The 15,735-nt window shown below is 48.7% G+C and overlaps 1 protein-coding gene across 1 annotated transcript; it reads right to left on the bottom strand.

Annotated features, from left to right (window-relative positions):
• Positions 1–13,417: 13,417 nt before the first annotated feature.
• Positions 13,418–15,532, bottom strand: Mfsd6l (major facilitator superfamily domain containing 6 like). The gene has a single exon (XM_032912799.1). The coding sequence runs from the start codon at positions 15,369–15,371 to the stop codon at positions 13,581–13,583; it is 1,791 nt and encodes a 596-aa protein (XP_032768690.1). The 5' UTR covers positions 15,372–15,532; the 3' UTR covers positions 13,418–13,580.
• Positions 15,533–15,735: the final 203 nt, after the last annotated feature.

The raw sequence follows: 15,735 nt of genomic DNA, 5'->3' as shown, positions 1-15,735 counted from the left end.
GTGGATGTCTGTGAGGTCTGGGCTAGCCTGGGCTGCTAGTAAGTTAAAGAATAGTACCACACAGTGAGACCGGTCTCAAATAAATGCACTGGCAAAGGGATTAACCTTTTCTAGAATCTAGAAATGTGCCAAAACTACAAAATGGTCTGAAAATCAGTTTATCAAAGGGAAAATACAGACTTTTCATAGATCGATGGTGGCTACAGCATCTAACTTGTCCACTAGTTGTCAAAAGTCAGCAGTGTCAAAGCTCATGGAATTGATGTTTTGGGGGTTATATCAAAGCCTTATCTGAATACATTGTCCACATTAGAAAAACCCCATTTATGAAATGTTGTGGCTACTTATTTACTTATTTGGGGGGCAGGGTTTGAGATAGGGTTTCTCTGTATAGTCCTGAAACTTGCTCTGGAGATCAGGCTGGCTTCCAACTTAGAGATCTGACTTCCTCGGCCTACTGAGCGCTGGGATTAAAGGCATGTGCCATCGTGCTAGACCTTGCTTATTTCGGTCATTTATTGATTTCTGTGGAGCTGAGGACTGCCTCGTTATGAGGCAAGTGCATTGTCAGTGAGTTACGCCCCCAAACTCCAGCCAGTGTTGTTTCTGTTTTTGAAGAATGGTCCCTAAAGGTCCCCAATTCACCATCCCAGAAGTCCATGTCTCTTGGAAGCATTTCTGAAAAGGAAAAGTACACTGGTGCCACTGGGGAGTTTGCTTAGAGGTTGAGAGCACTGGCTGCTCTTCCAGAGGACCCAGGTTCGAATCCCGGCCCCCACACAGTATCTCACAATTGGCTACTGTAACTCCAGTTCCAGGGAATCTGATGCCCTTTTGTCACCTCCATGAACACCAGGCACGCAAGGGGCAAACAGACATACACGGGGGCAAAACACCCAGATACATAAAGTTAAAACAAGAACCCAAGTCTGGAAGCCCGGCTTGGGAATGGGGATGGAAAGTAATGGCAGGAACAGCGTTCGAGGATGCCGACACACTTACCTTGTCATGGACATGGGTGTGAAGCTCAAGGCACAGGACAAAGGCTCATAAGCCAAAGTCAACCGTGAGAAGAGGATACATACAATGTTCTCATTTACAAAAAGGTAATTTGATATCGTCCAAGGAAAGTAGAAAAATCCTGACTTCCTCATGGAAGGAAAAAGTGATTCGGAAGAACAGGATGTGTGTGTATATGTGGTGTGTGTGTGTGTATATGTGGTGTGCGTGTGTGTGTGTGTGTGTGTGTGTGTGAAAGCAAGTGCATGAGCAGAGACAGCAAGAGTGCTGGGGGGTGGGGCTGGGGCTTCTCTGTATACAAACGATAAATTCTAAACCACAAGATCTGGTTGCCCCCAGATGAGTGAATTCTCAGGTATATTGGCCTTTGTCGTGTAAACCTTGCTTCCCAGTTTAAAGCTGTTGGTTAAATAAAAGTGGTTACAGCCAGTGACTGGGTAGACTAGAGGTAGGCGGGGCTTCGTTTACAGGACTGAGGGGGGCAGTAGGGGGTGGGGTGGGGAGGGAAAAATGGAAGGGGAGGAAGGGGAGGAGAGCGGGACAAAGGGGGAGAAAGGGGGGGGAGGGAGGAGAGAGAGGGCGAAGAAAGAGGAGAGGCCAGGAGCGTGTGGCCAGAGAAGTGCCACCTGAGGGCTGAGGACCGACTGATGGAGCGGAAATAAGCCTGGTGATACTCAAATAGCAAGTAACTTGGGGAGCACAGCTGAGAAATAACCAATCTAGCGTAAATAAAATAGTTCAGGCGTAGACCAGTCATTGTGGTAAAGCTGTCTTGATTATTTAGGGGGCTGGCCAGGTCATAATAAGAACCAATAGAGTTGGTTGGGGATTTGGCTCAATGGTAGAGCGTTTGCCTAGGAAGCGCAAGGTCCTGGGTTCGGTCCCCAGCCCCGGGAAAAAAAACAAAACAAAACAATAGAGTTATTAAATACCATACAGCAACACCAGAGGGAATAGTGGGGGTCCTCGGGTAACAATATGAATGAACGTAGGTGAATTAAACCCACAAAGTCCAGAGACTGTAAGTAAATACTGTGTATGGTGAGATGGCTCAGCAGTTAAGAGCATTTGTTCTTGCAGATGACCCGCGTTTAAGTTCCAGCGTCCACGTGGTGGCTCACAATCACTTGTAAAAAATCAAGCTCTACCGTTCCTGACTCCCTCTTCTGACCTCCACAGGCACTAGGCACATCACATATGTGGTTCACATAAATGTATGCAGGAAAAGCATTCACACACATAAAACAAGATTTAAAAATCTCTAAGAAAATCTAATAGTGCCTTGCTAGCAAGAGATCATTTGAACAAAGTTAGAAAATTAAAAAGTTTTAAAACCTAGGTGTATTTGAAAAAATAAAAAGCTTCAGAATAGCAATAAAAACAGAATAAAATTAATTTAAGGTAAGAATAGATAAAAGATAAAAAGAAAATTTATAGATTAGTGAGGAATAACAAAACAAGAAGAAATAGCATAAGCACAGAAATACCCTATGATGTAGTAACACGGTCTCGAGTTACATAAGCAACAGCCAATGAAACGGGAGAAATCGCTATGCCCACAATTACTTAGCGCACCTTTTTTAGAATATGGCAAGTCAAGAAGACTAAATATAGGCACATTAGCCAGTTCCCTCCAAACATCTGAGGCTGAGAATTTACAAATAAAGTTTTATTTGGCTCATAGTTTAGGGGCTGGAGTCCAGGGACACAGCGCTGCCTCTGTCGAGCCCACAGAGAGAGAGAGAGAGAGACAGAGAGAGAGAGACAGAGAGAAACAGAGAGAGAGAGACAGAGAGAGAGAGACAGGCAGAGAAACAGATACAGAAAAAGTGAGAGAGATAGACACATGCAGAGAGAGAGAGAGAGAGAGAGAGAGAGAGAGAGAGAGAGAGAAAGGGAGAGAGAGAGAAAGAGAGAGAGAGGGGGCCATGAAGCATGGAGGGGAACTAATCTGACCTTTGACCTACTTGGTGGACACACTCAAACCATATTCAGACCATGACAATAAGTAAGATAGAACATTTGGATAATAAAATCATATCATTATTCACATGGGTTTTATGGCTAACAGAAAATATCCACAAGCTACAAAAAAATTACGAAGAGCTGACGATCTTTAACTGTAGTTGAAGTATAGTGGGATGAAGCAAAAATTAAATAAAGAGAGAGAAGAGAGAAGAGAGAGAGAGAGAGAGAGAGAGAGAGAGAGAGAGAGAGAGAACATGTAAAAAAATCTGTTCCAAAAAAAAAATCCTGAAAACTGGTTTGCACATGTGTTTAGTCCCAATACCTAGGAGGCAGAGGAAAGTAGATCTCTGAAGGTATGAGGCCAGCCTGGTTGACAGAGTGAGTTCCAAGACAGTCAGAACTATGTAGAGAGACCCTGTCTCAAAACAAAAACAAAACAAAACAAAAGTTCTGTGTTCCTGGCCAAAAACCATTCAATTGTTTCTGAGTTAAAGAGGAAATGACAAAATGATTTCTATTAAGTCCTTTTATATTGTCAATAGTGTTGGGATAGAAATCACAGATCTCGTCCGGGACAAACCACATCAGGCCAACCCAGTCTCAAGTGGAGGAAGTTTATTGACAAGGGGGTGGGGGGCGAGGTGAGAGGGGGAGGAGAGAGAGAAAAAAGGGAAGGGGACAGAAAAGATCTGCCTTTTATTTGAAATGTGATGACGTAACTGCTCCCAGGTGAAGGTGGGAGCTGAACCAAAGGTATGCTGGGAATGTATGGCTGTTGCCATGGCAACAGATGCGCAGGTGACGGGTGACGTAACTGCTGGAGGCGAAAGCAGTTCCTGATACCAACAAATTGTACGATATCACAGACTTGTGAATAAGTCAAAAGGGTTTATTTTGGTTGGCAGTTCTGGTGGTAGCATTCTTCATTAAAGGTTACTATTATTATCGTTATTGTGTATAGTATACAGGGTGCCTATGTGCCATTATGCACGTATGAATGCTGAAAGTTAACTCTGTGGACTCAGTTCTCCCTTCCCACCCTTATGTGGGTTCCAGGCACTAAGCTCAGACCCTCAGGCTTATGAAGCAAGTGCTTTCTTGTGCAGAGTCACCTGATAAGAGTTCCTGTTGTCAGGGTGGGGCCAGTATAGCCGATTCCTTGGGTGGGGCCAGTATAGCCGATTCCTTGTGTGGGTGTGTCATCTGCTCGTCTCTCCCTCTCTCTGTGTCTCTGTCTCTCTCCTCTATCTCTGTCTCCTTTTAAGGTCACCATGGGAAAGTCACCTTGATGTTACTGTAATCCTAATTACCTCCGTAAGGTCCCAACTCTAAACACCACGGTTAGATTAAGCTCCCACCTTCTCAGTATCCCACAACAGTACTTCATCCCACGGTGAATTTTGAAGAGTACAAACCTCTTTTGAGTCTTAGCGCAGGCCGCTCTGTTGTGTCTAAGTTCTACTTCTCCATACAGTCCGCACATTAGACCCCGACCGCACGCCCCTGCGCTCTGCTTCGTCCTTTTTCTCTCTGCTGATTGCCTTTACCCACAGAGCCTTCTCACTCATGCCCAAAGCAGGAGATTTTAATTCAATGGGAGCAGAGACTCTAGGATTCCCTTCAACCTTTTCGGTATCAAATCTCATCTAACCTACTTCATGGAGGATCCAGTGAATGCTTAGTGAGATCTGACTCGTCGTAAACACCAGGATGCCCCTTTGAAATCCCCCACACCAAGAGTGAGAAACACGCTAGAGGGGAGGAGCCTGAGGAGCAGGTAGCGGGCATCTGAGAAACTGGCTTATTATTTGTGACTCTGACCTCATGTGGCCCCTCAACCATCCCAGGAGATGCAATACTGCCATTTCTCCTGCTTCAACTTTTGCATTGACCCAGCATTAGGGTAGCCTGTGTCCTCAGGGTTTACTCAGAGCTAGCCGCGCTAGAATGAATTGTTTCTTGCTGGCCAATCCTGGTGCGAATCTGCGTTGTGGACTTTTCAGACCCCTCTCTTTGACTTGTTTCCGGCCTCTAACAAATCTAACTCAACTCTTCCTCTCATGTTTTCCTATACTTGCTGCCTCGGAGAGCAATGGGCTTCAGAGGGCAGCCCGGCACTGTCCACTGGAGCTTTGGGAAGGGCGTGGGACCGGCTTGCTGGAGGAAGTGGAACTGAAAAGTCTAGTATGTTTGGTGCCCTCTAGTGGACTGCTTCCAACCCTCTGGCCCAGCTTCCCTTTTCTGTCCTTTTAGACCCTTTCAACAGCACTCTGACTTCTAGGGGAGAGGTAGGAAACGGTTCTTCAGGCTTAAGAGGATGGTCCCATCCCTTGCAAAGAACAGAGGGCTGCAGATGCTCGCGGCTGCAGCCTGTGGGGATTGGTTGACCTGGGAAAAACTTTACTGAATGCCATAGAAAGAGGCCCTCAAGCTGAAGGTGTCTACTTGTCCCCTGCACAATGGTCCACATGTTGGCGTCACATACATACAAAAGCATCAACCCCCAGGGTTGCTGCACAGACTCAGACACCGCGAGTAGGGCCCCTGCTTTGAGGACAGACCACTTGGCCAGTAGGCTGTGCTTGGGGCTGGGCATGAAACCAGAGACTTGGCACCAGGTTAGGAGAACAGAAATGAATAATTAGTTTTTTTTTTTTTTGTGTGTGTGTGTGTGTGTGTGTGTGTGTGTGTGTGTGTGTGTGTGTGTGTGTGCGCACGCGCGCAGGTGCCCATGGAGGTCAGAAGGCACAGTATTCCCCAAAGTGGGTGTCACAGGCAGTTGTGAACTGCCCAGTGCTTGGAACTAAACCATGATCCCCTAGAAGAAAAGGAACAAGTGCTCTTAGCCCCTGAGCTGTCTCTCCAGCCACTGTTGTACCTCTAATTTTATGATGTGTACATTGCTCTCAGATCTTGTACTGACAGCTTCCTGAGCTCCTATGTTCAAGGACACATGATTGCTGAACATCACCCCCCCTTTTAATGATTTTTAAAATATTTATTTATTTTATGTATGTGAGTACACGGTCACTGTCCTCAGGCACACCAGAAGAGGGCATCAGGTCCCATTACAGATGGTTGTGAGCCACCATGTGGTTGCTGGGAATCGAACTCAGCAGTCAGTGCTCTTAACCATTGAGCCATCTCTCCAGCCTCCCTCCCCCGTCCCCTTTTAACCGTTTGTTTCATTATTTAGTTCATAGCCAGAGCGACATTCTGATTGTACCGCGGGACTCATTTCTGTCAACTTTGTTGCTGTTTAGTACTTTCCCTCTTTCTGGATGCAGTGCCTCCTCACGGACGTGCCCTGGTCAGTCCAACACAGGTATCTCAGTCCTCAGCACCCTGTGTAGCTTCCGTTCACCATTTACAACACAACCCTCAGGAGAGCGTCAAAAACGGCATTGACTGGTAAAACCTTCCGCTCCCAGAGGAAGGCTGAAGGAAGGTTATGGAATTTGCTGTGTCACATCTATGTCCAAGCCATGGAGCTACCATTTCATAACTAATTATTACAATCCTGGGCAACTAAGTCAGTTAATCTCTCTGAGGCTTGGTTTATTGCAAATTGAACATTGCTTGAAGGGATTGCAAACCTTATTGAATGTGGATATCAGACACAGGGGCAAAGTTCAGCCAGTATGTGCCCTCTTTTCCTTTTTTGGCATGCTCACATCTGTCCAACCTTATTTTTTATGCTTTCTCCTATGACATCAACCCCCACACAAGCTAACCCTCCTGTGTGCCTACCCCAGATCACTGCTCCTTGCCCAGAGTAGTCTCTCGCTATCTAAATTGGTTTAGTATAGCAGTTGAGAGCATGGACCTCCAAGGTCAGGTAGATATGATTTTGAACTTTTACCTTTCTGAAGTTCAGCCACATCACTCATAACAGGAGGGCAGAGTAATAGCTCACTTCATAAATTTGGTGTGCTGACTAAATGAGAGGAGCTTTGTCAAGTTTGTGTGTTCTTAGCACAATACCAGGGAGGTTTGCTAGCCTGGGAGCCCAGATTTTCCCTGACACACCAGGTCACCCAGAACCTGCTAACTTCCTCATTTCCCAAACATCTCCTAGGGAGCACCGTTTCTGCAAATGTTGTCAGGCAGTGGTACATTGGAATTGACTGTGATGCCACATGTAAATCAAACAGAACTAAGTAAGTCTGTTAACTACCATGCTCCTGAGAGCCCCGGCTTGCTAATAAACGGTGTATGTCTCTAAGAGGTGGCAATAACTGTCGCCATTTTCTAAAGCTGTGGGACCGCAGGATCCTTTGGTCACTTTCCCTAACATTCCACCCATCCCACGAGGATTATTTATTCTACCAAATTCACTCTGAATAAATGTGAGCATAGCAGCTTGTGGCTTATTCAATATTTACTTTCTGCTTAGGCGGAAGCAAGACGTGTCAGAATATCCTGACATCCCCGAGAGTCACCCGGTTGGGAGATAAGAATCAGATTGACTTTGACCTTGTGGCATTTATCTATCTGGTATGAGGAGTTGACAGAGTATAAGTCACAATTCAAAGCCGAGTCTTTGACCCTGCACCTGCTCCCTCCGTTTGCTGAGGTCTGTTGTTGTTGTTGTTTCTGAGTATGCTGGCGCTCAAGCTTCTTGAAATGTCCACTGCTTAAATGTCGACCTTGTCCTGTCTCATCCTGTCCATCTACTGCTTCTTAGTCTGCCCCTCCCTTCTAAGTTTTCAGCTTGGTTCCCAGTCAGGTTTTGCTGTGGTAGCAACATGGCCGCTCGCTTCCAAGCTGCCATGGCCACACAAATGGGGTGGCATCACTAGGTCCATCATCCAGGGAAGCATCCTTGTTGGTGTTATTCTTAGTTCCCATGCTCTATCCGAACCAAAGAGCACAGCCCTGGACCGGCTTGATCACAGCGTTTCCACGTGTCCTGGAACACCTCCTCTAGCCCTGCATTCTGTCCCACACCTGCCCAGAAGGCAAGAGCCAAAGGACCAACCAAGGACAGCCACAGAGTCAAGAGCCCTTGGAGAGCTTAATGAAAGTGAAGTGACAGACCCCGGAGGAAAGGCAAGGCAGAATTAGGTTTTAAAATGTGAGCAACAGGCAAGATATTTGGCAGGGGGGAAGTATCTATCTCATGCATGTTAACCTGTTTTATTCATCTGAGGCCAGCCAACAGTTTGTTGCCATGTGGGGACTTGGCACTCACCGTACCTCTCTAGTCCATGGAAAGTGATGACCATGGGAAACCTGATGTGCATATTTTGGAGAAGACACTGGTGACCTCAGATTATTGCAGGGGACTGTAAGCCCACCTGTGTGCAAACCAGCTGTCCAGAATAGGGCCACCTCTCAGGTCATTGGAATGGTAGATAAATATTAGAGGACATTAAAAAAAATAGATGGTGGTCATGGTAGGGCACACCTTTAATCCCTGCACAGGGGAGACAGAGGCAGGTGGATCCCCTTGAGTTCCAGACCATCCAGTGTGGCGTAGTGAGCCCCTGTTTTGTTGTTTGATGGTTCAGTCAGTTAGATGCTTGCCATGTCTAAGTGCAAGCACCTGTGTTTGGATTTCTAGCACCTACGTTGGAAGGCAGGGCATGACAATGTCGGTATGATCCTTCATCCCCGCACTGGGGAAGCAGAGACAGGAAGATCCCTGGGGCTAAGTGGCCAATGCCTACTGTTGGCCAAATAGATGCACTCCAGGTTCTGTGAGAGATCCTTTCTCAAATGTGACTCGAGAGTGGAATCAGAGGGTGAGCTGCGGGCCATGCTGAGCAGGGGTGCTGACAGTGACAAATGGCTATCCAGGTGCTGGGTGCCAGCAAAGGAGGCAGAGAGAGTGCAGTGGGTGAGTGACCCCGGAGCACAAGGTGGGCAGCAAGTGACACAAAAGACCATTGGCATTTCAGACTGCTATCAAGAATCACCCAAGGAAAAGCTTGCATTCTGCTCCATGTAGGAAATGAAAACACTGTGACTTTGGTGCCACTGGCAAAGAAAGGTAGGGTGAAGCCTTTGTTATTGGTTGGAGTCCCCCCGGAAGGGAATCAGTCACTGAGGTTCTGCACCCTATGGCCACGGCTACTTCACAGACACCACAGACCTCCCTGGTAAGAGTGGAGAGAGAAACAAAGGTTCAGGTCCAGAATCAAACCTGCCACTCTAGGCGCCCCAGGAGAGCTCCTCTCTCATGACTTGTACCTGCTGTTGGAGAGGGGAGGGAGGAAGATGGAGAACCCATAGCAGATGGTCCAAGTCAGCCATCTGCTGGCTGCAAACACCACCGACCCCACCACTATCCATGTAGCCAACTGCTTTTTCCCAAGGCTATAAAGAGACGAAGGCAGGTGAGGAGCCAACTGGAAACCCTGCCCTGACCACCAGCCAGAGGACTGAGTGACCTCAGACCACCTTCAGCACCAGCTGGGTGACCTAAAGAAGTCAGAACCACTCAGAAACAAGGCAAGAAGCACAGCTACGACCTTACCAGCTCTGAGAAACACTGGGACAAGAGAGGAGGACTAAAACCAAGGCTTGGACATTACCACCTCCTATTATTCTTTAGGAAAGGACCAGTTTCCCCCAGCAAGTATCGACCCAGGAATGCTGGCACGGATCCCCGCACAGCACACAGCAGCCTCTCCAGTTTCGGCACCCAACAGATTTGCTTTTCCTGCCTAGCCTCTCCCCATCCTGTTTTCAGTAATAAATGTTTAAAGAAGAAACATTAGTATTACACGGGAGAGAACTCCAAGCAGAGAAATAGGAAAATATGAAATCCATAATGATGCTCTTTTTTGGTTTGATTTTAGATGTTCATGCTAAAGTGCTGTGAATGAGGACGATGCTGGCCTTCTTTTTTTAAAATGAATTTTTAAACTTTATTTTATGTGCCTTGGTATGAGGGTGTCAGATCTCTTGGAACTGGAGTTACAGTTGTGAGCTGCCATGTGGGTGCTGGGAATTGAAGTCAATGCGCCTAACCACTGAGCCATCTCTCCAGTCCCAACCATTGCCTTCTTGGGCTGTCAGCAGCTATGGTCGCCTGGACACACCTGGATCTACTAACATCTGTCACAGATGGTAGACATGGCCAGTTGATAGCTGCTAGTGAGGAGGGGGTCATAAGGCCTTACCCTGAGAACACAGAGGCAGTTAAGGACGCTGAGAGACAGTTTCTCACTGCTGTAGCTGCTTGTAAGTTGCCCACAATCCTGTAAGTGACCCTAATCAACCCCATGGTTTACCAAGCTAGACTTGAGTAGAACCAGTTGTGTGGTTTGTCGTGGTGCCCTGTCTGGGTGAACACATAGATGTCTGTTCATCTCCACGGGGAGAGTTCACACAACATTTAAGAAAGTTTATGCTTTTGTATATTTGTAAGACAAGGGAAGGCTAACTCCCCCCTTTCTCACGTAGCTCTTCAAAAATAAAAGTTAACCTCCAAAGACAAAAAGAAGTCTCAGGTCCTGGAGCCACCAGCTGGAGCCTGATCCTGCTACCTGCTAGCTATGGGACCTCAAGTGCATTACCCATCAGCATTGTCACCTGTAGATGCTAATGGTGAGTACATCTCAAGAGTAAAGATGAATGGACTACCACAGATGCCGTGTTGGCCTGTAGTCACCAGGAAAGCATTTGGTGAGGCAGATAGGCATGGAGAAAGGAGCCAAAGGACAAGGGCTTGGTTAACCGCATTGGAACCACTTGGAGATTGGGGTGGACATAGAGAATTCCAGTTCCCACCCAGGAGGCCCTGATGACACCTGCGGGTCCACCTTTTCCTATACTCTCAGACTTGGAGGAACAGCTAAGCTTAGGAGGTTCTGGCACAGAAGAAAATGTCCCAAAATTGGGATAGGGAGACAGATGTTCTCTGCCTGTGACCCGATGTGGGATTTTCCTACGATTTTGTTTTCTCGTTTGTAAAATGGAAGATTTTTTTTTCAAAACTTAAATTTTGAGTACGTGACCATTTTGCCTGCATGCGTGTCCCATGGGGGCTGAAGCGGCTGAAATAATTTCTAAGGGGAAGCAGGCTTGCTCAGGTGAATAGAGCAGACACTTCAGAATGACTGTACTGTACCACCCCATCTTCTGCCTCCTACAACCCAGAATCTGTCTGGGACGCCACTCTGCTAGGATGAAAGGACTCAGCTTCCAGGCTGGCCAGGGAGACGGCTGAGCAGGCGAAGCCCTTGCTGCAGGAGCCTGAGGACCCAAGTTCAACCCCCAGAATCTATGGTGAAAGAGAGAATTGACCTTGAAAGCTGTCCTCTGACATCTGCCTGTGCTCTGTGGCACATGTGTGCCTGTGTTCACACATACATATCACACACACACACACACACACACACACACACACACGCACACACTAATAATTAAAAACACCCAGCTTCCCAGACTCCCTTGCGGTTGTGTGACAGTTTATACAGAAGTCAGCTGAGGACCGCAGGGAAGGCCTTTGTCTCCCTGGTTCAGCTTCTCTCTTGTTGTCTTGTTGTCCCCACTTTTTAGGCTTTCACAGCTGGAAAGCAGATGAGGGGCCTGGCGGTGAGGCAGCTGAGGCAGCTGTCTTCTCGTGATCACAGATGTGAGTGAGAACAAAAGCTGGGTGTGACAGGCCCCCGAGGGGCTAGGATTACAGGCTCTCTCTGCTGTCATTGGGCACCAATCAGCTCTGGCTAGCCTCCCCCCAATAGCTGATGTGAGGCGAATGAGTCTGTTGACAGCAGAGGTGATTTCGTGTTAGTTATCCGTACCATAAGGCCTCACAGAGAGTACTGAAGAAAAAGGCAAATCCTAGGAAATAAGGGGTTGGGGATTTAGCTCAGTGGTAGAGCCCTTGCCTAGGAAGCGCAAGGCCCTGGGTTCGGTCCCCAGCTCCGAAAAAAAAAGAACCAAAAAAAAAAAAAAAAAATCCTAGGAAATATCCCAACCAGTCAGTCATTCATCTCTCCTTTTCTCCGTCTGGGAGTCACTTTTTGCATTTTGTATAGCAAGGCTCCTAAATTTAATGTACATTTTTTTTAAAAAAAAGTATGCATGTTTTGTTTTTGTTTTTGGTTATGTTTGTGTGACACATGCATGCTGTCCCTACAGAGGCCAGAGGAGGGCATCAGATCCTCTGAACTGGGGTTACAAATGGTTGTGATCCCACATGCCGGTGCTGGAAATCAAATTCAGGGCCTCAAGGAAAGCACCGGGTGCTCTTAACCACCCAGCCACCTGTCCAGTTTCTATTGCTTTCATTAGAAGGCGGAAGAATTAGAATATAAAGAACTGCTCTCTAAGGCCAGGCCACTTTAATCCCAGTACACAGGAGGCAGAAGCAGGTGGATCTCTTTCGAGGCCAGCCTGGTCTACGGTGTGAGCTTCGGGACAGTCAGAGCTATGTAGAGAGACCCTGTCTCGGAAAACAACAAACAAGCAAAAATTGGCCTTGGAATAAAGACCTGGAAGATCAGAACAGGTTCAGCAACGTTACCTCCTAATCAGGCAGACGTTAAAATCTCCATGTGCTCCTGCGGCAGGAATGTGGGATTCTTGGACTCCTTTTCCTTGTGGCAGATACATGTGAGAGTAAGAAACATGGGGTAGGGTTCAGTGTTGGGTGCCATCCTATCTGCCCGCAGCACAGCCTTTATAGGATTAAGCTAGTGTCTCCCCTACCTCCAGGAAGGCCCATGACCCGTCTACATCAACTTCCTCTCTGCCCACTGCATCCTGCAGTTACGCTTTCCTTCCATGCATAGCCAGTTTAGTGTCCCCTCTTCTGCCATTGCTCCATCGCTGGGTCCAGTTGCACCAGAGTCCTACACTGAAAGCCCTTGCAAGCCTCCCAGGTCAAAATCAGCAACACAAAAGCAAATCTGTTCTTTCTCTCACATTCTAAACAGCTTGCATAGCAGTGAAATAAAATAAAGCAAAATTTAAAAAAAAAAATCTTGGGCCCGGGAGATTGCTCGGTTGGAAAAGCAGCCTTTTGCAAAGGTAAGACGCCAAGTTTGATCTCTATAACGCATGTGACAATGGAAGACGTGGTGGTGTGTGTGTGTGTGTGTGTGTGTGTGTGTGTGTGTGTGTGTGTAATCCCAGTGATAGGGAGGCAGAGGCAGCAGGAGCAGCATCCTGGGGCTTGCTGACCAGCCAATCCTCCCTAAACGGTGGACTCCAGGTCAGTGAGAGAGGCTGTTTCAAAGGAGGTGGGTGGTGTTCCTGAGGATGACAACCTGAGGTTGTCCTAGGACCTACACATGCGCGCGCGCACACACACACACACACACACACACACACACACACACACAGAGAGAGAGAGACAGACAGACAGACAGACAGAGAAGCAGAGACAGACAGACGGAGAGAGACAGAGGGCAGGCATGTGCACCCACAAAAACCACATGAACGTGTATGTATACAAATACATCAAAAAAAGTAAAAAAAAAACTCCTTTTACTACAAAATAAAAATCATGCAATGTAGATCCTGTTGTGCCTCTGGCAGAGACATGGCTTCTTTCCCTTAAGGCTCCCTGCAGTCCAGGGCACGAGTTCTGGCCCTTCCGTGAGTGCTTTCCTCCACCAGTGTGCTCTCACCTCTCAGCCCTTCCAGTCCGTGTGTTCCTCCCTCATGGCCTTCACAAGCCAGTCCCCTTCGGACCCCTGCTCAGAGTCACTGGAGTCGCTCCCCTCCATAGCTAGCAGCTTTGAGTAGTTGATCCTCTGCTCTTGGGGCAGCCTGGGCTGGATGGACAGGAACACGGCCAGCCAAAGCAACAGGACCACACAACAGGCTTGGTAGAGCACAGCCACGCCGAAGCGCAGCACCACAAAGCCCCCGACAAAGCTACCTAGGCTGCAGCCACTCTCATAAAGGTGACCTCGGAACAGGGTGTTCAGAGACCTCTCCATCCGAGAGGAGGCCAGGTCCTCTATGGAGGCCCCCACAGCCCACCACAGAGCCCCACTGCTGATGGCACTCAGGATCTGAACAGGGAGGACAGACCACCAGCTCCAGATGAAGGCGTAGTAAAGCATCTGCAGGGCCAGGCAGCCCAGCCCCAGCCCCAGCACACCCACCCTGGACAGTTTCCTTAGCAACGAAGTTCTGAATGGATGAAACAGAATTTCTCCTAGCAAGCCGAGAACCACTGAGAAACCCATCACCAGATCGCTGCTGCCGTGGTCCTTCATTTGCCAGAACAGAAAGTTCTGCACAGTACTGGTGGTGGCTCCTATCCAAAAGACAGTGAAGGCTAGGAGGATGAGGCGGGAGTCATCCCTGACGAGGGACAGAGCTTTGATGGCTCTGTAGCTGGGCCTCTGCTGCTGGTCTATGGGAACAGGAAAAGCAGTGCTCACCGCTAAGGCCAGGGTACTGACCAGCGAGTAGCTGTAGAAATAAATCACACCCTGAGGACCATTGGCCACCAGGAAGCATTCCAGATGCTCCACCAAGGCTGCGATGCCACATACACCTGCTGATATACCCAACAATCTCCACACCCACAAGTCTTTGTTCCGGTCAGCGGCGTCTACAAAATCCAAGTATTCATAAAGACTGTCATCTGCCACCTGCTCCAGAGGAGCTGCCAGCAGTTCCCAGAACACCAAAAACCCGAAGGAGAGGATGATGGTCCACTGTGACCCTTTCAAGGTGTGATCGTGGGTCTGGATGTCCCCCTGAGTCTTTGACACATTGACTGGACCTCCAAGAGTTGTACTTCCAGGAAGTAGACTCAGGTTAGCATTGCTCACCCCAGAAGTCCCTTTCTGGGAATTCTCTCTCAACCCGGAAGTGACAAGATTGAGAGCTTGAGCCGTGGTCCTGGCTCCTTCAACAGAGCCCACTAAATAGGTCTGCAGACCACGAAGCGTTCTTTCTTGAGTTTTACCAGATCCATTTGGAAAGCCAGAAGTGTCCAGGGCTCTGGTGTGCCTGCTGCCTGGAAGGCTGGGTGCTCCTGCCCAATAGTTTGGGACTGACCCTTGGGCAGAGGTCATGGTCACAGTTTGTGTGACTACCAGTGGTAGGACAGTGGTGGTCACTTTACTGCTTCCATTACAAAAGTGGTTGCCCAGATTTCTATCCGCTGGTGGGACGAGGACCATCAGGAGACTGGTGCCTGCGGAGCCCAGCAATGAGCCAGTCAGAAACATTCTCCTTTTCTGGTAGCGTCTGGCCAGGAAGGCACAGAAGGGAGTCCAGCAGGCAGCGATGAGGTGCTTGGTTCCCATGAGGATGCCCACCCAGGGCGCGGCCACACCCAGTTGCCTCAGGTAGAGGGTCAGGAACGGAGTCACACAGGCATCCCGGACCCCGCACACCAGGTGGAAGAGCCTAGCCACCCCTAGTGCCCTGGGGACGTCCCACTGCGGGTTGGGGCTCATGGCTACGGGATTCCGTCAGACCCGGAAGGGCACAGGACTGAGTAAGACGCAGGGTGCGCGAGTCTCCATATCCCGGGGAGGGAGGATCGCTGGCACAGGGTTCGGAGCAAGCCGGACTGTGTCGCCTCCTGTCACCTAGCCAACGGCTACTTGCCCCCCACGTCCGGCCACCCTCCCGGAAGTGGCCCCGCCCCAAGAGAGAGACGCGGCGAGGGCGGAGCCCATGCACCTGTTGACTGTACCTGCGGCACCAGCCGCACCTGCGCTTCACCTGCGCCACCTAATGCCCACCTGTGGTTTGCTGGGCACCTTCCGAGCTGGGCCACAGATCCTCTAGGACTCTGGACTGCTTCAGGCATGAGAG

Source organism: Rattus rattus, chromosome 9 (genome assembly GCF_011064425.1).
Source record: "Rattus rattus isolate New Zealand chromosome 9, Rrattus_CSIRO_v1, whole genome shotgun sequence".
Taxonomy (NCBI): Eukaryota; Metazoa; Chordata; class Mammalia; order Rodentia; family Muridae; genus Rattus; species Rattus rattus.
This window is presented reverse-complemented; position numbering and strand designations above follow the sequence as displayed.

Excerpts from the sequence above, each read along its gene's own strand:
- Mfsd6l (XM_032912799.1), bottom strand. The coding sequence starts at position 15,371 with ATGAGCCCCAACCCGCAGTGGGACGTCCCCAGGGCACTAGGGGTGGCT.